Raw genomic sequence first — 23,297 nt, 5'->3', positions numbered from 1 at the left:
GAGCTAGGGCACATTGCACATCGCCTGTGGCTGGCTGGGGACGATGGGGCCAGCCCTGAGCACAGCCCCACCACTCCCTCCTGGGATCAGGGACACTGGGAAGCAAACCATGGGGTAACGGCGTAGGGTGCAGGGCCTGGCTTTGCTCCAGCATGGCCAAAAATTAAAAGCTGCCTTGTCCAGGCAGGCAGCCCTGGGGGTGTGGGCGGGCAGGCAGGCGGCCCACAGCTCTCCCCTCACAGCCCCCTCTCCTCCGTCCGGCAGCTCCTGCAGCACTGCACATCGTTTGTCACTCCGACAGGTTCAAACAAACCCGGCTGGGATTAATTAGGCTCCGTCTTCGTTTCCTCCAGCACTTCACAGGGGCCAGGCTGCAGAAGGCGGTGGGGAGGCAGCAGACAGGCGGGCAGGCTCAAGCAGGCAGCGGCTGGCTAATCAGGCAGGGGGAGAAGGCGAGCGGGGATCCCCCTGCTCCCCCCAGAATCCCTGCCCCAGTGCTAACGCAGTCAGTGCTGGATGCTGTCCCGGCTGGCTGTGGGCCCCATCCTGGGAACACGAGGCTGCGGGCAGCTGCGCAGCACAGCCAGATCTGGGACTAGACAGCTGCTGCCACCTCGTGCATGGAGGGCTGCTCCCATGCACACCACTGTCCTCCCCCAGTCCCCCCAAAAGATGGGCCCGAAAGGCCCCGGTGGCAGATGGGACCCCCTGAGGAGAAGGCTGGACCCTGCCAGTGAGGAGAAAAACAGGCAACAACCAGCAAGTAAAACCAGAGCCCCCTGATTTATTAACAGTTGGTTCAACTGGACCTTACACAAGCGCCCGGGAGCCTCTCCTGGCACAACCTCACAGAGGGGCAGAGTGGAGGTGCAGCCCCCCACGGCCCCACGCATGGCTACAGGGGCTCCTGCAAAAATAACCGAGTGGGAACCCCGGCTGCCAGAGGGGCCCCTCCATCACCCAGGGCGAAATGCCATGTTCCCCTGCCGCTGCCCTGGCCCTGCTCTGGAGGCGAGGGCGGCATCCTGGGTACCACGTCCACCTCCGGCGGCAACCAGACTGCCATCCCGCACCCCGCGGAGCAGCTCCATCGAGGGGAAATTTGGGTCCTTATCTCAGTAAACTCGTGATAGCTCAATCATCTCAGTTGCCAGCCCCGGCTACAAAACCCAGGGGACAGGACAGGGCACGGGAGAGGCAGAGCCAGGGCTGCAGCTCTCTACGGCACCACCAGTATAGAGACATGTCTGTGGCTGGGAAACCGTCCCCCCATTTCCCCACTGACCTTCATCCACGTCACCAACCAAACAGACACGTAACAACCAAAGAGACCACGTGAAACCCTCGGGGTTTAGGTACAAATTCTGGCACCAAAGAAAAACAACCCCCTGCAAAATGGGAACCAAACAACACCACCCCCCCACACCCCACTCCCGCACCCCAACGTTATTAAAATACTTTTGCTTTTAATATTCAAGAGGTTTGAAGTTCTCAGAATCTTTCTGATTGCTGTTATCCCAACGTCCACCCTGTCCCTGAGGGCTGGCTTTCTGTGCCAGGGGACACTGGGCGCCGCTCGGCTTTACCACAGGAAACACCACGCGTGTACAAGATCGCAAGGGGGGCTTTGCAGGGTCGGGAGTGTGCCGGGGCCAGCACACCGTCCCCTTCTCCTGCTCGGCCACAGTCCCACAGCACTGCCCACGGAGGGGGAGAAAGAGGTCGAGGAGTTTGATAATGAACAGGGATGACAAAAGAAATCATGCCCAAGTCTTTGAAAGAAAAAATCCGCCTTGCTCGCAGCTTTTCCAAGTAGGTGTCGGGGGAATCCAGCAAACTCTCCTGCGTCCTACCACGGGGCTGATGGTAGGATTGGATCTGGGTCGCTCGGTGCTTTGGGTCTCCACCAGCTCCATTCCTCTGCTCCAGCTCAGCAGTCACCTCCAGCATGCCCAGAGCGGCTCCTCCACGCTCAGGCCAGGAGGTGAGGGATGGCTCTCCCACTGCCCTCAGGCCCAGGGGAGTCGGGGCCCATTTTGGGCAGAGAAAGGGGGAATTTGTGCCACTTCCCCATGTCGGAGTGGGGCGGGAAGGAACCTCACTGACAGGCCCAGGAATTAGAAAGGAAAAATAAAATGAAAGAGAAATGGGTGCGGGGTAGGTGGAGAGGTGGCAGCACATGGACCACAGCCAGGCCGCCGCTCGGGCAGCCTCCAGCGCAGCCGTTTGCTCCCGGGGGTCCCCTCCAAGGCAGCTGCCAGGTATTGCTGAGGAAGGTCCCGCCGGGTGCAGGCGTCAGCCCCGCTCCGGTATTGCTGGGCAGGCAGCGGGCGGCAGCTACCTGGTGCTCTGCAGCTCCTCCCGCAGCCAGGTGGGCAGCGTCTGCCCCATTTTGTACAGGAGCTTGGAGAGCTCTATGTTATGGTCCCTGTAATAGTCCCGCAGGAAGGCGCGTGACTGCAATGGGAGAACAGATAGAAGGGTCAGGGGGACCAGCCCCAAGCCCACTGCCCCAGCACAGCCCCCAAGCCCTGCTCGGGACCATCCCAGGAGGCTTTCTGCATACTCACATCCGAATCCATCTCAGGGTACTTCCTCCCTTTGCTCTTTCCCAAGCATTTCATTTTCCCTCCGTCCAGAAGCTGACACCAGAATCCTTTCTTTGGGTCAAACCTGCAAAGTGACAGCTCTGCCTCACCCCTCTCGCTCCCCCACACCTGCTGCAGGCAAGCACACTGCCCAACAAGCCCCACTGATGCCCAGCCCTGCATGGGGGCCCTCCTCCACCTCTTCTTTAATTCACAGCCCAGCTAACATCTTGTTATCGACCCCCTTGTACAGCAGGTTCCCTGTACAGCTGCACAGTAAGTGGCCTGACAAGGTTCATTCATCACCACATCGCCCTGCTGTGAGGGAGCATGGGGGCCTACATGGGTTTAATTGGTATTTTCTGCAGCACCTTTGGCCCTGGATGCTCTCAGGAGCCCCATGACACCTGGGAGCAGACTCAGAGCGGTCACATACACAGGCAAGCCCAGCGCAGAGGTAAATTACTGTTTTTCTAGGAGCTCTGGAGGCTCCTGCTTCCCACGATGGGCTTTAATGTCTGCAAGGCTGAGAGTGGGATGGCACCTGCAGAGATGTCACATGGCCAGCAGCAAGAGCTGCTCTCTGCAGCGCATGCACAAGGAGACAGGGTGCTGGGGCTCAACACTGTCACAAGTGGCATGAATGCACCCCTGAACTCCACTCCAGAAGCCCAGAGCTGCTCCTGGGCTGCCCAGGGTGACACCACCATCCCCACCGCAGTGCCTGGATAAGCACAGCAAAGCAGGGTGCTTCTTGAACGTTATTTCTGATTGCAGCTACCCCAGTGTAGGCCACAGCACTGAGGAACTGCTGTTCCAGCCTCAGCTGAAACCCTGATCTCAATAAAACCAGCAGCAGCTCTGCAGTGAGCCCCAAGGCTGAGGGCTGCCCCAGGACAGTGCTGGGTGTCCCCAGGGCCAACCCACTGCGCGGGGAGCAAAGGCAGGTTGGAGGAAGGAGAAGCCTGGGGAAGGACTCACGCCAGAGTCTTGTGGTAATCAATGAAGTTGGTCACGCCAAGGAATTTCTGGACTGTTTCCATCACTTTGGCGGGTTCTGTTCGGAGCAGCTTGCCGTCCAGGACCAGGATCTGCAAGGAGCAAGGCAGGGCAGTGAGGTGCCGCTGGCTTCCGGCCCTGCTCTTCTGGGGCACAACACCTTCACTGCACCTTTTGCCATCTTGGAGCCAAGTTTGCCACCAGCCTGCACAGGGTCCCTTTTCGAATGCTGACGTGCCCCGGTGTTCACTTATGCTGGGTGTTGGAAAATTAAATGCAAATAAAAGCCAGAGCCAGGATCCATCCAGGACAACACCAGAGCTTCGGCTCGGGGCCCCCCAGTCCACAGCCAGCCAGGATTGCATTACAGGAATTATGCCAGAAGCAGACAACTAATACACTTTATAAGGTTAAATGATGGTGGAAAAATCATTCAGGGACTGAGTCCATACACTGCCAGCAGCACTCCACTGTGTGGGGCACAGCCGGGCTGGCATCCAGCCCCCATTTCCCCTGGAGGCAGCTCGAACCACAGGGCAACTTTGCCCGCTCTTTTTGTCACGCTTTGATGCTGTGGTCACACCAGACAGGGCAGCCCCGCTGGGGTCTGTGGCCAAGAGCTAGAGGCAAGCAGTGGGTGCCCCTGCAGAGCCACGCACAGCCCTCCACCCCACGGCCCCCTTTACCCTGCTTTGCCGGAGGGCCAGCAAAAGGACCTACCTGCCCAGGACCGGCACAAGGACATCTTTGTGCATCAACTGTTGACAACCTCACACTACAAGGGTTTCCTTCATGCACAATATCTGCCCTCTGCACTTTACCCAAGCACTTTTACTCTCCTTCCCATGGTTATTAAGGTATAAGAAAAGCAGGTGCTCCCATGGGAGCACCCTTGCAGCTGACTTGGCACCTAAGCTCTCTTCCCTGTGCATCCTTGCTTGGACAAGGGGGGCTCCCCGGGGTGCTGCCACTGTAGGAGCGGGGTGCTCCCATACCTACCTGATTGGCATGGTAGCTGTTCAGCCAGCGCTCAATGTGGGTGGCGTACCAGCCTGGCACCAGGCAGCGGTTCTGCAGGGTCCGGAGCTTCGGAGCAGCCTCGGGTCCTGCCGTGATCACCTCATGGAAGGTGTATTTCAGGGCAACTGGGTCGTCGTGAGCTCGCTGGTGCTGCAGGCATGAGTGAGGCAGGTTTGCTCCTGGCACAGCCCAAATCCTGGGCTGCCCACGAGGTACCATGGCTCCCAGACCACTACGCTGTGCCCTTGCACATCTTGTTCAGCCAAAAAGTGCAGCGCCCGCAGCCACCCCACCTCCCAAACCAAGCTGATGGAGGGAAGCCCCTGGCCCACTGCCCCATGGGGTTGTCCAAGCCAGGGGAGAGGCAGAGGCAGAGGCTCACCTGATACCAGGAGTAGGCTCGATCTGCAGGGTTGATGAGGATGGTGATGACTTTGGCCTTGGAGAGCAGGGCCGCAGCTCGCCGGGGAGCCACTTCTGAGTCAAAGTAGTTGGCACTTTTCTCAAAGTAAAAGTCGGAGGTGGTGTTGGAAGGGATGGGGAAGAACTCCATGTACCTGGGAGAGGCACAGCGTGAGGCGGGCGGACAGGCACCACAAGATGTCCCCAGCACCTCCCCTCGCAGGTGACACCTCAGACACTCTGTACCACACACTAACCCTGCAGGGTGCCCCTGGGTCTGACATGCTGCCTGGGGCTGCACAATCCCCTCCAGCCATTTTGGAGGGCCAAGCCTCACCAGATTCCCTGAAAACAGCGGGTAGCAGATGTGCACACATACATATGTCTTCTACTGAGGGCACTTCCTAAGCCCTGGCATGTGGCCTTTGCCTTCAGGACAACATCTCAGGGATAAACCATGGTGGTGTGGTGGTCTGAAGGTAGTGTGGCAGCAACCACTACACCGCAGACCTCTGCAGTAAGCCAAACTCTCTGACCACCCAACAGAGCTGGTGCTGGCACGAGGACACCCTTGAAAAGGGGACAGCCCATGCAGGATTTGTCCTGCCTTGCAGCACCCAGGTGCCCTCTGCCAAGAGCCCAGTGGCTGCGAGGCTGATGGGAAACCCCATGGCACCACTGCTCCAGTTCCTGAAGGAACCAGTGCTCCCAGCTCAGCCCCTGCAATGGGGAGACCTACCAGTCAATGCCCTTGTGATAGTTGTGTCCGTTGAAGAATTGTATCTCTTCGAAGGTCTCTGAGCTGGGGTAGTTGCTGCTCAGGTCCGGATGCATCCCCAAGAAGAGATAAAGGGCAGTTGTTCCTTTGGACAGACAGAAAGTGAGAGCTGACTTTGGCCAAACCTCTCTCCAAGCTCTGCTTCAGGGCAGGAGGGCTGAGAGAGACTCTCTGGGGGTGTGCAGGGGACTCAGCAAGCCTCCCAGTGCACTCACAGCACCAAGGGTGAAGGGAAGCACCTGTTTTTTGAGGCCCGATGATAAGTAGCTTTGGGAATCGGTCACAGGTCTTTTCTTTGGACCAAATGTCTTTATGACGCTTGTCTTCACAGGGATCCTGAAATGTGGGGTGGGGAAGATCAGAGACAGGGCAGCCTGGACGGGACTATGCACCACTGCTCAGACCCCTCCAGCCTGAGCAGACACATGGGGAGGCCACGTTGCTCAGCAGGCAGGGCAAAGATGGGTTATTTCCAGCTCTATGGGGCAAACTCCTTCCTGGCACCACCTGCAGAACCACAAAGAGGTGAAACACCTCCTATTCTCCCCATTCCAGGCATGACAGGTACCTGCCACAATGGGTCCTTCTCCTCAGAGAAGATCTGGAAGTATTTCTGTGCCAGCTGCACAGGCGGCAGCGTCTGCAGCTTCAGGTTGGTCCAGGAGTTGAGGAAGCGGACCAAGTGCTTGAAAGTGTACAAGCCCAGGCGGTCATTGCCATAATTGGACAGATGGGTCATGAAGATGCTGATCTGAAGCAGACAGGACAGAGCAGGGGTTAGCAGAGCCTCCCCCAGCAGCCGTCCCATGCAAACAGCTTGCACCCTGGCAAAGGATGTTGGGAACATTGCCCACAGTGGCACCAGGGGATGGCTCTGCAAGACACACCTGCCCGTCTGTCTCCAGGCAGCCGGACAGCAGTACTTACAGGGTTGAGGAGCACAGTCAGGAACAGTTCACCCCCATTGATGATTTTGTCCAGCTCACTGGAACCACCGGGGTACTCATTGTAGAAGATGGTGTGTGTGAAGAGGCCGCAGGTTTGCCGGGGGAGTACCTAGGGCAGGAGAAAGACATGGATGGAGCAGCCAGGGTTGGGTCCACATTCTCCTCCCAAACGAAAAGGGGGTCCTCAACCCCTGAGAGGTCAGGATTGGCTCCACTGCTCCTCACCACCTTTGACTTGAATCCCGATGCCCACAATGAATGGAGATGGACAAAAGGAGAAGCCAAAAATTGTCCTCACATGAGCTTTCCCCATGCAGGATGAGCAAGGGCACAGCCCCCTTAAATCGAAGCATCCAAGCTGCCCAGAAACTACCCCCTGACATTCTGGGGTTTAGTGGTGGAGGCAGAGGAGAGAAACACCAGAGATAAAACCTGGCCACCTACCATGATGCCGTTGTGGATGAAGCCACGGCGATAGCGAGCAGGTTTCAGGTGGGGGTACTCCTCTGTGCTCGTCACTTTGATTGACCAAACCTGCTTCCAAGCTTCGTACAACTGCACGTGGACAGGGTACACGCCCGAGTGGTGGGGGGCCACAGCGTACCCCATGTCAGTGGGGATGCCATGCTCCTGCAGAGAAGAGAACAGGGAGTAGGTGACCATGGAGACCCCAGAACCACGATGTTACAAACCAATCTCTCCCCAAAGGACTGCCCATTCCCAACTACAAATTGTGAATTTGTGCCTCTGAAGAGCAACCAGGGCAGGGCTGGGCCTGCACGTCCTCTCCTAACCAGGGCTCTCTCCATGAAAGGAAACCAGCAGCACACATGCTGGGTGGACACTCGCTCTTTTGCTTCGTGTAGACCATCCTCATCCCTGCCATTTCTGCTGTCACCAACAAACCAACAGCAGCAAAGCTTTTCTGTGGAGAATGAGGAGATACATCCACACAGGGCTGTAAATTGGTTTGTATCAGTCGATATAAAAGAGCCTGGAAATTCTGAGCTGGACAACTGCCCATCCCAAGTAGGGTTAGTCCAGTCTCTCTCTAATTAAGCACCTCTAATTATCAGACAATGAATTCAAGTTAGCCTGAAGATCCCTCTCTTAGGCCATAGGACCCAATTATTATTACTGGGTCTGGCTTTATTGGGTTTGGATTCAGGACAGCTGTGAGCAAATGAGTCAATCACACCATGATCTGGTCTCAGTGCTGGCTTTACCCAGGGCAGATAAAGGACGGTCCAAGAGGATGGACAACCCCTTAGCATGCTGAAGGTCAGAGCCTGCCCTTATAAACCAAACATGTCCCCAACAGCTCAGCCTGCAGAGGGAGTTTCCATCAGCAGGAGCCTCCCAGCACATGGCCACCGCTCCATAATCCTGCATCATTGCCCAGCACAGCATCAACTGGCGCCAAGCTGAGCACCCAAACCCAGGCTCAGTTAAAACCCAGCACACACCAACCCAAGTAGACACTTCCTTCTGCAGAGCTATGGGTCAGACCTCCGCATCCCACATGGGTTGGACCCCTGCATCCCCCCAGTGCTGGGCTAGGCAGGAACAGCTGCAACACACAGATGACGTCTCCCCTTGAATGTGCAACCCAGGCAGCTCGCTGCCTCTTTGCCCCCCTTCTCCCACCACCACAAACACCCCCTGCCGGCGGCATCTTACTCACGACAGCGAATTTCTTGTTTAGTGTCATCTGCTCGGCGAGAACCGACTGGTTGTGGAAGAGGTGAGGCTGCATGTGGCTCCACATGTGGGGGAACCACCAGAACTCCCTCACGTAGGACAGCAGCAGGTCATCGCCTTCATCCTCGGCATCAGTACCTGTGGGTGTGATGCTTGGCATCACCGCCGGGCATGCAGAGCCACAGGCGAGCAGCAGGGACAGAGAGAGGTGGAGCTCCTCTCAGCAACTGGATGATGGGGGGCAGCGGCGTGGGATGCCTGAGGACCCTCCTGCAGCCCCAACTTGGCCTTCCTGAGCACTGATTTGTGTCTCAACACCAGCTGTATGGCACCAACAGGCAAAGCGATGCCCTTGCCCTTCTTACCTGTGTGGAAGAATTTCCCTGAGTATCCCAGGTTGAAGGTGAAGTTTGGGATGTGGGTGCGCAGCTCATTCTGCGTGTCGAATAGTGCCTGGGAAAGGGTGAGAGAAAGCAAGGCGTCCTTCAGCATATGGCCACAGGGATGGCTGCCACGCCAGGGCGAGGACCCGTGTCCCCAAGAGCTTTGCAGAGGGGCTCCCACAGGGCCAGGGGATGCTCTCGGGGCAGGAAAGCTAATCCCTGGAACATCCTAGAGCAGGCACAGACCCCCAGCCCCACGCATCCCCTGTCCACCCAGCCAGGACATCACAGCCGCACCTTGACATCTTCCACTTTCATGCGTGTGCCCTCCTTGCCCACAAAGATGTCATCAATGTCCACCAGGATGTAGCGGTCGAGGGGCAGGGAGAGCCTTTTGCCCGTCAGGAAGGAGACAGAGTCCACAAAGACAAGCTTGTGCAGCCAGAAGTTGAGGTTGTTGCCAAAAAGCACCCTCTGGATTCCATCGTGGAGGCCCAGGTCCTGCATCACGGTAGTGTGCAGTGCTGCATCCACGCTCATGTGCGGGATGGACTCAGCCGACTTCGTCTTGGCCAGGAGGACAGGCTCGTAGGTGGAGTGATTGGACTGGAAGACAGTCCAGTCCTCCCCGGGAAGCACACCCTTCTCCACCTCACTGGGGCGTGTGATGTACAGCAGGGGCGACTTGGGGTTGATGCTGCAGTCCTTCAGCGCCAGGTTAGAGTGGAGGAAGAGGGGGAAGCCCTTCAGCTGGGCACTCAGCAGGCTGTTCTCATTGGCCTGCATGGGGAGAGACGGGGGTTGGAAGAGCGAAGATGCCGGGAATGGAGGTGTTGAAAGACAAACCAAGCACGCAGCCTGGCTGTGCAGGCAGGGTCTCACCAGGGCACCAATGGCCATGGCAAGGGGTTAGGTGGCTCACCACCCCCAGAGATCCAGGTTCTGGGTCCCCCGCTTCTGCTCCTGAGCACGGGGCACCCTCATCCCCCTTGCACACACAATCCTGCTCATGCTCAACATGTAAAGCGCCCCAGGGCTGCGAGCCCTGGGCAGGAGAAGGACAGGGGGCTGCCAAGCAAAAACCTGCTTGTGCTTTTGGCAATCACCAGCAAGGGTCACTGCTGGGAAATGGGATGCTAAAAGCAACTGCACTGATCCCAGAGGCTTTTTTACCCCCAAAACACCCAGGAGCTGCACAGCCCTTCCATGGGGAGAGGACTAAGGTGGCACCCACTGCGAGAAGACTGCACCCCATTCCAGGCTGTGGGCTGGCTCCACAACAACTTGGGCTGCTGGCAGAAAGCATGGGGAGGGCACAGTCCCTGCAGGGCACCAGGACCCCAGAGCCCCCTGCTCACACCCAGCCTGGCCAAGGGGTCTCGGTTCGCTTCACACACCCCCTTACCTTGAAGAAGCCGATGATGCCCACACCATACTCCACACAGTACTTGTCCAGCAGCTCCCGGTTCCAGGCGTCCAGGTTGACGTACTTGAGGATATTCTCGTAGATGATGAGGGCAAAGCGCCCCCGGTCCTTGTCAGTCAGCGTGGGCATGTCCCCCTTCCCCGGGGCAATCTCTGTCCTGTATTTGAAGCGACTCGACTCCAAAATGGCCACGATCTCCTGGCCCAGCTGGGAGTAGAGGCTCTCCACGAAGACCAGCACCAAGGGGTCCGTGCGGGAGGAGTCAGCCACCTTGAGGGTCTTCAGCGGCAGCAAGCGGGAAGGGGCAACCTTAGGCTCATCGCAGTCTGGCCCCGCCACGTCCCCAGAGGGCTCCAAGCCCCTTTTCCACCCATATAAATAATATGCAGAGACGAAAACACTGAGCAGACATAAGACGAAGAGCAGGAGCAACACCACCTGTGGAGAGAGCTGCCGCATACCCCGCCGGGCCCTGGCCAGCACAGTCATCCTTGCATCCGCGGGGTGAGGTGGGGCCCCTCTCCCCTGCCCACCCCCTCCCCTCACAAGCCCTGGGGAGGGGCAGAAGCAACCAACCAACCAAAAAAAAAAAAAAGTAAAATAAAATTGAATACTACTAATAAATTAAAATACTAGCAGGCCGCCTGTGCAGGCTCTTTCCCCTCCAGCAGTCCGGCGTCCCTTGCTGTCCGCTTCATGTCACCATGGCAGATGCACCGAGAGTCCCCTTGCTGAGCTGAAATCCCCGCAGTGGTGGCAGCGGCAGCCCCATGGCCTCAGCAGGGCGAGGGGGCGGCGGGCGGCCTCGGCGCGGCTCGCGGCGGGCACACGGGCATGGCGGCTCCCCGGGGCGCCCCAGTCCCCCGGCTCCGCACGGCGCCCTGCAAGAGAGAGGCAGGATGAGCAGGCAGGGCCGGCGTCAGTACCAACACCGTCGCCTTTATTTACGCCAGCACGGCAGCCCTGGCAGATCCCTCGGCACGCTTGCCGGCGTGCCAGGGCTTGCTGCGAGAGCGCTGCGAGCTCCCGACACCACTGGGGCGGGAGTGCAGTGCGCATGCGTGCCACAGGACCCTAGCCGAGGTGCGTGCCCAGGTCCTGGCAGCACCGCCAGGGTGCAATGGGGGAGCCCCCGACCCTCCATGAGTCAGTCCCCATAGTACCAAGCAGCCGGAGAAGCAGCCCTGCTCCTCCTGTTGGCCAGGCAGCCAGCGGGAGCCAGGCTGTGATGAGAAAAATGGGGTGTGGGGGGTCTGAGCCCCGCACCGCCCATCCCGGCTGGCAGGGAGGGACGTGGGCAGTCGGCCAGTCCTGGGAAGCACGAGGCCAAGCCGGGAGCTGCCAGCCAAGGTCACTGAGGCAGGCATGTGGGAGCACCCACATGGAGCCAAAGGGACCTTGGGAATATTTTTTCATTCCCTGTTAAAAGGCCCATTTAAAAGCAGGAAAGAAAGAAAAAGAAAGAAAAAGAAAGAAAAAGAAAGGATGGGTACTGCTTGGTGGGAGGTGAAGCTGCCCCAGCAGGTGACACTGATGCTGCCAATGTGTTTAAGGAAAAAAATAAAAGTGGTGGCATGGTGGCTTGCAGCTCCATCCCCAAACCCACTGCCAGAGCAAGGTCCCTGCTCCTCCCCAGGGAGAGATCCTTGCGCCCCGCCGGCACCGTGGCTGAGTGCCTGCCCTACAGACACCAGCCGGGTACGTAACGGGATTAAACATGGCTGGCTGGTCGGTACTGTGGATTACAGGCTGGGGCTTGGCAGGGTAATCCTGTCATCCCTGCCCTTCCCTGCAGCAATCCCCACTCCAGCCTCTACTTCCCAACCCTGCTGGTACGATGCTGCTCCACCCGGACCCCACGCACGCTGCCAGCAGCCAGCCTCCGTCACTGCCTCCACCACCCACCAGCAACCTCCGCTGCCAGCTGTACCGGGCACGGCAGAGCACCTGGTTTTACTGATTTGTAATTTACTTATGCACACATGTCCAGGCAGGACCAGGACAGGATGGTTCTTAGCCCCCCAAGTTGCACACTGCCCCAACTCACCCCTTCCGCCCCTCTGGCAGGGCTGGACCTTCAGCATCGCCAGGAGAGCACCCCACTGGGGTTCTGGGGCAGCGTGCTTCTCCAGGGCCAAAAGCAGAAGCACACAGACACGTTGCTTTTAGGGATGCGTCCAGGCAGAGGGAGGCTCCCTCGCATCCCTAGGGATGCTGAGAGCTGGGACCACATTATCAAGTATCCAGGCCGTGCCATCCCACTCCCCCTCCCTTTCTCTCATCTTCTAGGAGCTCTGGGTGCTGGCAGCCACATTCCCATGGCGACGGGCAGGGAAGTGACAACAAGCAGGTTTGATGCCAAGTGCAGGAGCTAGTGGCTGATGGGCAGGACAGCATGTCCATCCTCACACCACCTGCCATGAGACGACAGAAGGGGAGAAGGGCCCCGTGCCCACATCACCTGCCATTTCCAAGGGCGCTTCGTTTATCCTTCCCCTTCTAAGAGCTTTTAATTACAGTACTTAATGACCAGGCTTTGGAGACAGCATCTCCAGGCAGACGCCGGCTGACTCTCCCTGGGGAGGGAGGCTGCCGTGTTGAAGAGCAAAAGCAATGCCTGCCCGGGCAGGGGGCCAGCACCAGACCCCCGGAGCAGCCAGGTGTGAGCCAGGATCGGAGCAGGCAGCGTCCCACCCCACGAACCCCACTGCCAAGGCAGAAAGCAGGCAGGAATCCTGCTCTGCCGGTTCACCACCGGAGCAAACCCTCCACAGGGAGGATGCTGAGGGGTTTGGGGTGATGCTGGGGGCTGGGGATGCTCCTGCTCAGGGGTTTCCCCGCACGAGTGGGTGCTGGCTGCACGCTCCCCAGCAAACCCCTGCACATCCTTGGCAGCTGCATCTCACAGAAAGAAGCATGTTTAGGTCCAAGGGCACAAAACAATTTCTCAAGACCAACAGCTTTTCTAAAAAAAAAAGAGGAAATGCAAAGATAAAGTAGAAAAAAACCCACAAGATCTGGCAAGGTGAAGCCAGAGTCAAACTTCCTTTTAACCTGATTTTTAGAAGTTGCTCAGGTGCCTTTTAAAACCACAGTGGTTATTTAAAAGGCACCAGCTGGAAATGTCAGCCCGGGTCCCGCAGGCAGACCTCAGGCCCCCAGAAACACCGTATGGCACCGGCAGGCTCCCATCGCACAGACGGGTCCTCAGCCACAGCCACACATCAAGGACCACAGGAGAAAGAGATCCAGAAAATGCTGTTTTCTGGTGGGTTTCTGAGCAAAGCCCTGGCCCAGGCTCCACTGGAGAGGAGGCCTGGCGAGGAGGCTTAGCCACAGCCCTCTTAATCTGGCCGCCCTGACAAACACAATCAGCATCTGAGCGGCTTCTCCAGCAGGGCTGGGAGCCCGGAGCACCCTGCGGGCCGGATCTGACCCCAGGGCAGGCAGGGAGCGCAACCAGTGGCCAGGGAAGCCCTTTACTATCAGCACTTCAAATCTAAGACAGCTGCAGGAGGAAGGGGAAAATGGTTGAAAAGCTTTTTAAATCCACCCCCCGGTGTCGTTTGAGGGCTGCGGCTTCCCCCTGGCCAGAGTTATTGGCCACAAACACTCCCCGGGGAACCACTGCACCCCAGAAAGACAGAGAGGCACCAGAGGGGACAAGAGGGGATGAAACCATCTCTGTCAGCAGCTTGCAGCACTCTTCCTTTAACCTCCGGTGGGATTCTGCAGGGATGCAATGGGAGGGTTAAATATAAGTGCAAGCAGATTGGGAGGAGAGGGGAGGGTCAGCAGTCCACACAGACAACTGCAGCACGGTTTGATTTATCAGGGGGTGCACTAGGTCCAGCCGCAGGTGCAAGCAGTGAAGATCAGACAGTTCCTGAGTCCCGGCTGTCAAATAAATCAATTATCCCAACCCCACAGCCCAGGGATGGGAGGTGAGCTCAAAATCACAGGTGTGACATGGCAAGAAACTGCTCATGCATCTCCCTTGCACCACTTTGGAAAGACCTGCAAGGGAGGGGAGCAAGCATCCAACTTCACGGAGAAGAGACTGCAAGACCTTACATGCACAAGGACGCCAACCCCTGACTCTAGCAGCTCACAGGCCCACAACATTCAACCCACAGAGATGGGGCCACACCCTGAACACCACAGCCAGATGGGTCATCCCACTCCTCTCCTGCTGGCACTCTTCGGGTGGGCACCCCGGCTCCTCACTCATTGCCGCAGGGAGAGCTCCACCATGCCAGCACCACTGGGTAATCACCTCGTCACTGCCACCACAGCGGCTCTACTTCTCCGTGTAAGCCAGCCCTGGGGGTTAAGCCCGGACAGACGAGGATTTAGAGGCAGGACGGTAAATTTTATCACCCAGCTCACCAATTTGCAATTGCTTCTGCTCACTCCAACACTTCCCTTCTTGTATCTGACCACCACAGGGGATGCGGCCGGCTCAGCCCCACTGATGCATCTGCTTCATCTCCCCCTCAGACATTTGATGGCAAAAGGCTACTGGAAGGTCACCCCGCCACTCAGCCCACCATGCCTGCTGTCTCCCCCATGCCTCATGGGTCCTCGCCAGCATCCTCAGCAATCACTAACTGCTGCCCTGCAGCCCTGGGAATTGCAGACTACCTGTAAAGGATGCACAAAAGGCAGCTGAATTATTATTAATAGGTTTAAGTTCACTCTGGAGGGAATCCCCTTCACTCCGCTGGTAATATTTAGAGGGCTGCAGATCTAAAACCACTGAGCTAAGCACATCCTTAGAGAGGAGATTAACACCACCATATTATTCAAGACACAACTGCAAGCTTAAGACAGGGGAGCTTGCTTTGAAAATTATAAAGTAAATGGTATGAAAAACATCCGAGGTGCTCCTTGAGCAGGGACCCAAGCCCTGCACCAGAGTGGGGACAGCTGCAACCTGGCATAAAAGCTTCACCTGCTGCAAAACCGGGGATTTTCCTGGTGATCCCCACTTACTCACAGCCTGGGCGAGCCTTTAGGATGGGCCCAAAGAGACACAGATGGAAGGATGAGCTGCATGGATGTCTAGCTGCCTCCTGCCAGGCTGCAAACCCAGGGTGTCCAGGCAGGGGAGAGGGATGTGGAACAGACGGAGGGGGGAAAACAAGATGAAGGACAGAAGTGAGCAGAAATGAGCTTGTCCCAGCTGCCTGCTCTCACCGAGTCCTCCTGTGTGCCACCGGCATGGTTTTATAATGCCAGATAAGGAGCATCTTAGCGATAGATTACAGGGCTGCTTATGCGCTTTGCAAACAGTAGTTACAACATGCCAAGCAGAAAAACACCCTGCCGCTGGCAGGACAGCCCCAGCACTGCTTTCCTAAGGACACCAGTGTCTCCCCAGTGCCCAAAAGGTGCAAAATTAAAGAAGGGCAGTAGCAGCCCCGGCAGCTGCCCTTGGGACAGGCAGGAGCAGGCAGCCACTGGTGCTGCTCCCACCCTCTATGCTTGGCTTCTCCCTGCCGTGCACAGGCTGGACAGGAGCAAACACAAGGGAATATTGGGAAAATTTACCCCGACTTATTCAACGTCTGGAGCATTTGCACCCCAGAGAGACTCCAGCAGAAAAATCCTCCCTTTTTCTCAGCACTTTATTTAAGATCTGATTTATAAATCCTGGCCAAAAATGAGCAGTTGGAGCATCCACCTGATTTGCTGCTGCTGAACAAAGTTTACCCTCTGGAAATAAAACTCCGGCTCCAGCTGCCCACCACCTGCCCGCTCCTGCAGGAAAGAAACCAAGATAAGTGATTCGCCCATCAAAAGCGGTCAAAGATTTTCAAATAAAAAAAGTTATTCTTGGCCAAAGTGCCTAGCTCTGGAAGAGACTTTTTTTCAGGCAGAAAGCCCTGTTAGCACTTCAGTTTTACCGGAAAAGATAAAAGTACTGTTTTGCTCAGGTTTTCTTCAAAAAAACAATTGTGAAAACAGTTCTTTCCCTGCACAGGGATGGAAAGATAAGGTTTGGTGTGTGGCAAATCGCTGCTAACATTTGCTGAATTTTTAGGGGAGGAAAAAGCCAAACAAACAAACAAAAATACCCAAAACCCCAAAGAACTAGGTGAGGTTTCTGGAAGCCCGTGATTAAAACTTCTTCCATGGCAGAGCAGCTGGCAAGCCCAACCAGTGGGACTTTTAAAACCAGTTCTGGCAAACCCCACACCTTAATCCCACTCCCCAGACCTGCCCCTGGTAACCCACCTCTCCCAGCTCCCTCCCCAGCTCTGAGGAGCCGCAGCTCCCCACCAGCAAGGCTGCACAGAGGAACCTCCCAGGGAGGTCACCCCACTTATGAGCCTTAGGCACTGGTGGCTGCCCCCCACCTTGTCCCAAGCATCCTGGTCTGGAAGAGCACGTCTCCACCCTCCCCGCCATCTCCCAACACCTGCATGAAATGAGCCTCCTCCATAAACTAGGCCAGCAATTAGCAACAGTCATTAGTTTTCCTACACCCCAGGGATGCCGGGCTGGGCAGTCGAACCTCTGGCAGCGATGCTCCCCCACACCATCCTGTCAAACACCCTGATACCCTCCAACCAGGTTACAGTTTGGGCTGTGCCACTGCCTCCCCCAAAAAAAGCCGGAGCCCTTTGCAGGTTGTTCCTCCTCACGGGTATTTTTTGCCCTTGAATCCTCGGGAACAGCCTCGCTCCAAAGGAAGTGGAGCTGGGGGAATTCTCCCAAACCTTAATTGAAAGAGGCACTTAATGAGGAGAGTTTCTTTTGTCTGTTAATTGAAACAGGTTCTTACTGACAAAACTCTCCATGAATTTTAAGTGGATTCACAGTGGGGGAAAAAATCCACTCAATGAATTGGGTTTTCCTGCTTTGAAATGTGCCGTGTCGGTTCCTGTGGCTCTCCAATTGCCCAAGAGCCTTTCTGGATAAGCAGGGTCTGAATCCCAAGTATTTTAAAAAGAAAATGGATGAGGGGAAAATAATCGTGCGTGAATTTTTGGTTTTCGCTGGCGCAGCAGCCTGCGCTCTCACCACAGGTCGCATGGGTCTCCTACCCAAAAGAACAACAACTGAACCACTTTCTGCTGCCTTCGACACTTTGCTTGGCCAGATCTTCCCTGCAGAGATGCTGGTCCTGCCACAAGCGCAAAGGTGATGCTCGACCATGGAGAGCTGCAGGGCAGCAGCAATTCCCCCCCTCGGTCACAGCAGTGCTGCAAGCCCCACGGGACAGGCCAGCTACTTCATTTGCTTGACAGCTTCCCATTACGGGAAATTTGAAGTTGGTAAGAGGGCAACTCTGTCCCACTGCAGAGAAATGCCAGCTGTTCCAGGGAGTGCAGGCTGCCCTGCCAAGTGCTAACCCGGCCCCAAAACAGCACTTTTGCAAAGCAGCATCCATAAAACCACAGCATGAAGCAGGTCATGGAGAACAACTGACCCTCCAGCACCTCCATTCAGGAGAAATCCCTACAAGGATGGAGCATTGCATGAGCTGCTCCCTTCTCCCTGGGGCTCACAGGACTGCATCCATCCTGCCTGATGACCCAATGCTTTTGCTGAGCTTCAGCCAAGCTCTGCTTCCCTGCAGCCTGCCAGGACAGACCCCACTGGGAGCTCAAAGCACCCGTGGGGCTGGGTGCTTACAGCCAGCATTGAATTAGGAGGCAGGTAAGTGCCTGCCATGAGTGGGGACATGCTCCAGTGATGGCTCCTGGGCTGACAGGTCCTTTGGGGAGGGGCCAGGCAGTGACTGACACATGGGTGGGATGCTCCCAGGGCCAGCACGCTCCAAGGTCACGTCCGGGCAAGGCAGAGGTCAGATCTTTTATTAGACCAACGGACACAGTTGGAAAACCCGACACGTTTTGGGCACGCAGGCATTCCTCGGGCCCAAGAGCACATCTGTTTTTTCCTAAAGGTATTAGTTAGGCTAATAAAAGACATTACCTCTGCACACAAACTTTGCCACCCTTAAAAAGTACCAGAGGCTGCAATGCTCACCGTCCCAGGGGAAATATAGAGAGCAGGAACAGGTGCAAAGCACAGGAGACACTTGCAAGATCTGTTTTGTTTTCACGCTCTAAGACACCCATGTTTGCCCCCCACAAGCACAGCATCGGAGCCTCTGGCACCCGGGCTGCCTCACGCCTCCCTGACTTCCAGATCCCTGGCTGAGGTTGCACAAACTGACCAGCATTTCCCTGGGAAGCCTGTTGCTTTAGTTTGCCTGCTCCCAGACTACAGCATCACCCCTGTGCTCTCCTCCTCCTTTGCAGGGGCTCAAGGCAAAGCAAATGCTTGAGGAACCACCCTCTGATGCCCCACCTGACCTTCCATCCTGGCACCAGACCACCTGCCCCACGTACACCAGCTTATGGTTTCAGCCAGCGAGAGCTAATAAATCCCTGGTAACATGTGTTGCCTCACATCCCACCAGCCAGCTGGGCCAGGGGACTGCACCACTCCTGGCCTCTTTACCTGGAGACATTCCTCACTCAGGTAGCCTCCCACGTCCCCACCAGGCACAGCATCCCCATCCCATGCCAGGTACCATGCACAGCCTCCCTCCCTCTCTGCCTCCATTCCCCTCTCCAACATAAATCCACGAGGCCAGCAGTGCACCAGTGCAGCCAAGGGATGAATCGAGGCTGCTGGAGGAGATATGAAATGGCCTGAGCCGTACATTTAGACTTCAGGCATCGATAGCATTTTGCAGCCATATTTCAGGACTGAGCATTAACCCTTTTTAACACATCCCTTTTTTTTCTAAGCTGGTACCACTGCTTCAGGCTCCAAGCCCTGGGGTTACAGGGCTGTATAAGGCTGTGAAGAAGCAGACAGTTGTCGGGAAGGAAAGGGGATACTCAGCGAGATGCTGACAAGTAGCCAGAAGGCATATGGGTTATGCCGAGGCCAAGGCACAGGAGGCAGAGCCAAGACAGCAGCAAGCGTGTGGAGCCTGCACGCTGCTCCAAGGAGCGGGGACACCCCTGGGGCTGTCATCCTTCTGAACCATATGCAGAGCCATCAGGTGAGACACGCATCTCCCTGTGAGGCAGAGGGAGCCGAGAGGGACACCCTTCACTGTACATCCAACCCTCAACAAGCCCAAGCCAAGACAGACAGAAAACACTTCTTCTTCTCTGCTTTACAAGTGATGAGATTTCCAGATATTTTGGGTTTCCTAGCAGAAGAGGGACAACAGAGCAGAGCCCCTTGGAGAGAGTCTCAGTCTCTCCAAAACAACCTGCATCTCCACAGCTTTGGACCAGACCAGCAGCAGGGCTGAACTCCAGGCGTGCCCCCCCCACTAATATCAGAGCAGCTCCTCCCAGGATACCCCACATTTAGGGATGTCTTGACCTTCCTAAACCCCTCCAGAAGGCTCAAACCACCTGAAGCACCAAGGATCTCAGCCCCTTCCCTGGGCAGAGGGCTGCAGCAAGGTCCTGACACTTTTGGGGAGCTTGTGGCAAGCGAGGCGCTCCCAATCCCAGCCCCCTGACCACCCAGCCAGCAGTCACATGCGGGATTTATGGCTCAATATTGATTCATCTTCTGCAAGCTCTGCCATTACAGCTGGTGGCTTTTGCAGGAAAACAACATGAATCATAAGCTACAGGCCGCCCTCTCTCCCGCGTCCGCTCTGCGTGACTCACCGAGCCCTTCCAGGGATCCCAGAGCGAGGGCTGCCCTGCCCCTCCGCACCTGGGGATGGGTGCAGAGGCAGGATGCAGGGGGCTCCATCTCCCGTAGGTGCTTGGGGACCGAGTCCCTCAGGGGGACGAGGGGACCATCACAGACCCTGATTTCTAAAGTGGTCTCCAAGAAAGCAGCATCACGCTTTCCTTCCACCCAGGTCCTTCTTCCCCCATCTCAGGCTCCAAAGCCACTGGTGCACTTGTGACGATGGCACGCTGTAAAAATGCACAAAGCAATGCCACCACCTCAGCCAAAAACACACAAGGAAGCCAAGGGCACTTCTGAGGTCCTAAAGTGCCTTCAAGAGCAGGGCTGGGAACATTGGTGAGATGGATTGGGAACCCTGGCCCTCCATGGCCATGAAGCCATCGCAAGATATAGGAGCTTAATATCTTTCTTCTCTCTATGCCACAAGTCCTAACCTCATTCTAGCAGGCTTGACCCCAACAGCGAAAAATAAAAAGACAACTCAATAAGGCACATCCAGGAGGTAAAATTCCACAAAACCCCTTTTAAGCAAAGCCCTCCATGACCCTGGCTGGGGCACAAACATCCAAGAGAGGAGCTCCATCTCCAGCACGTGGTCAGAAGCCCAGGAGATGGGATGCTCAGCGGGACCACGGCCCTCTGTCCCCAGCCCAGGCACCTGGAGATGTCCCCAAACCCAAGCCTGGTTATAAAGGCCAGAGCCTGCAGGCAGAGAGGAGCAGACGGTGCCAGTGACACTCTGCAGCAGGCACACGCTCAGCTGTGCCATACTTCACCATGACATACTACTGAAAAAAATATTAATCATTCCCTCTTCACTCCAGCCTAGTTTTTGACTTCTGAGGCATCTTTCTTTTTCTGTTTAAATTACCGCCAACAGTGCATTAAATATGTCCTGTTCTAGAGCACCAACAGCACTGCACAGAAAGAAAAGAGGGGAAAAACCCCAAAACAACCCATAATAAAAAGTCTGTTTGGCTGGGATTGGTTTTCCATCCTCACCCAAACACAACCAGACCAGACCTGCCAACTTCCCAAAGGTGCAGGAAGCGGGAAAGGCTTCGCGTGTGTGAGCCTTCCCATCAGCATCCGTGCCCTGTGCCGGCAGCTCCAGGCAGGCAGGGAGGAACCTGGGGGCTGCAGCCGGTGGGGTGGCATGGCACGCACTGGGGCTGAGCGAGGTGACCCTGCGGGGCATCCTGGGGACCGGCAGGAGGGTAACACAGGAGGTCCTGCCTTCCCCACAGTCATGTACCGATGCCCCAGACATGGAAGCGTGTCGGGAAACATGGGCATCACCATCGCTTTCACTGTCCTTGCCAAAAAGGAGCCCGAACAGGGGCGAAGGGAAGATGCTCAGCCATCCCACCAGAGGCCAGTGAAGTTGGTTTTTTTTTTTCCTGACATATAAAGCCCTGCACGTTTTTTCTATTGTTTAATTTCCTTCTTCTCCACCCACAGCAAGTTCACTCAGAAGCAAGGAACTTGTTTCCTATTGAGTTCGTCCTGGTTGTTTTATTTGGAAAAGGATGACTTCCTCGGCCATGGTCCCTGTGTGCAGCCAAAAGGAGCAGGCATGGGGCCGCTCGCCTCCCCATCTGCATCAGCCCAGCCCTGGTAAAAAACATGCTTGAGATTAAAGTAACAAAGATGCTGCTTTGCTGCAGGAAGAGCTGCTGTTTCAAGGCTGTCGGTGACAAAGCGGCATTGCAAGGCACCGGCTTCCAAAGCCCTGCGAGCACTGGTAGTGGGAAGAAGACCGGCCCCATGGTGTGCTGGGGCAGCAGCCAGCCAGGACCACGGGAAGAGAGAGAACTGGCGTTGGGATGCAATCACAGCGCTCGGAGCGAGCACCAGCCTCCAAGGGAAGCAGAGCCTTCCAGGTGATGCCGAAAGGTGGCCAAGCTGGCACAGCTTCTGCACTGCCAGGCACCACGGGCTGTCCCCATCAGCAGGGGACAGCCCGCCTGTGCAGCAGTGGAGGCAAAAACTAAAAGGTTTCTTTTGAAAAAAATAAATATAGCTATGCATGAAAGGCCCAGTTCACCGGTGGCTGGGTAAATGTTAGGACTTCTTCCAGAGGGAGTGATAAGGTGCTTTATGGGGACTCCAGCCAGACTGGACAAGCCGTGCTGTGCCAGCGGCGTTGCACCATCAAACTGGCTCTTGGCCACACTGTCCCGATCACCTTCAATCCTTTATTATTTTTAACTACCTCCACTCACACTCCTCTGGAGCAGGGACGCTTCAGGCCTTGCACCCTGTGCCCTGGGCACCCGTGCTGCAGCTCGGCCCCGACTTTTCCAGCGGCAGCCAGCATCGCTGCCCACCGGTGCCTGCCGCCGAGGTGGGATCGGTGGGGCCAGGGCACCCCCGGCCGCCCCAGCTTCGCCTGCTCCTCCAGAGCCCCCCATGCAGTGCACCGGGGCACGGACGGGTACCGGGTTCGGGGGGACGTGAGGGCTGGTGGAGGCGAGGGCCGGCGGGGCTGCTCGGAGCGCGGTGGGCTCTGCACCGGACCCCTCGCTCGGCCGCCCCGGGCAGGCCCCGCCGGATCCCCCGGTTCTACCGGAGGGGCACCGGGCAACCTGCCGAGGGGAAGGGGAGGGTCGGCCCGGGGGTGGGGTGGGGGGGAGCCGGGCCCGGGGGTGCCGAGGGCGGCGGGGCCCGGCTCCCCCGGCGGCGGTGCAAGGCCCCGGCGAGTCCCGGCCCGCGCTGCCGCCCGGCGGGGCCGCCCTTTGTCTCCGCCGCCGCCGCCGCCTTCCCGCCCCGGTCGGCCCGTACCTGCCTGCCCGGGCGGGCCCGCTCCGCTCCGCCAGGCCGCCGCCGCCGCCCGCTCGCCTCCCGTTCGCCTCCCGGTGGGCTCGGCTGGGCCCGGCCCCGCTCGGCGCGTCCCGCCCCGCCGCCCCGGCCAGGCACCGCCCCGCCGCCCGCCCCGGCCCGGCCCGGCCCGGCCCCACGACGGGCCCCGGCCCGGCGGCGCCGCCCCCGGGAGCCGCGGCTGGGAGACCTGCCCGGGCCGGCGGAGCGGAGCGGGGCCGGGGAGCGATGGCCGCCCCCTCCGCACCGGCTGCGGACACATGGACACACGGACCCCCGGGGCTGCCCTTCCACCGCTCCATGAATCCGCCGCCTAGCACAGCTCCCGGCGCCTCAGCCCCGAGAGGAGAGCCGCCTCGGTCCCTGGCGTGTCAGGGCATGGGGGATGGCCGTGAGCCGTGCCATTACCTCCCGGTGGAGGGGTCTTTCCATCCCCCGGGCCTGGGCCGCCTGTGATCATAGAATCACAGAGTCGTTAAGGTTGGAAAAGAGCTCTAGCATCATCAAGTCCAACCCAACACCCCCAGGCCTCCTAAACTATGC

At 57.4% G+C, this 23,297-nt stretch overlaps 1 protein-coding gene across 2 annotated transcripts; it reads right to left on the bottom strand.

The window, feature by feature from the left end:
• Positions 1-764: 764 nt before the first annotated feature.
• NDST1 (N-deacetylase and N-sulfotransferase 1) lies at positions 765-22,853 on the bottom strand. Of its 2 annotated transcripts, none has more exons than XM_064458485.1 (15): positions 22,719-22,853; positions 10,224-11,125; positions 9,116-9,598; positions 8,801-8,888; positions 8,419-8,573; positions 7,179-7,364; positions 6,715-6,843; positions 6,356-6,538; positions 6,027-6,123; positions 5,749-5,872; positions 4,990-5,164; positions 4,587-4,757; positions 3,570-3,679; positions 2,571-2,673; positions 765-2,457 (listed from the first exon to the last, which is right to left on the bottom strand). In XM_064458485.1, the coding sequence occupies exons 2-15, from the start codon at positions 10,731-10,733 to the stop codon at positions 2,338-2,340; spliced, it is 2,634 nt and encodes an 877-aa protein (XP_064314555.1). In that variant the 5' UTR covers positions 10,734-11,125; positions 22,719-22,853; the 3' UTR covers positions 765-2,337. The 2 variants fall into 2 exon arrangements, with proteins under 2 accessions (XP_064314555.1, XP_064314556.1); XM_064458486.1 differs by having other exon boundaries at positions 22,723-22,838.
• Between the last annotated feature and the right edge of the window lie 444 nt (positions 22,854-23,297).

This window comes from Phalacrocorax carbo, chromosome 8 (genome assembly GCF_963921805.1).
Source record: "Phalacrocorax carbo chromosome 8, bPhaCar2.1, whole genome shotgun sequence".
NCBI lineage: Eukaryota > Metazoa > Chordata > Aves > Suliformes > Phalacrocoracidae > Phalacrocorax > Phalacrocorax carbo.
This window is presented reverse-complemented; position numbering and strand designations above follow the sequence as displayed.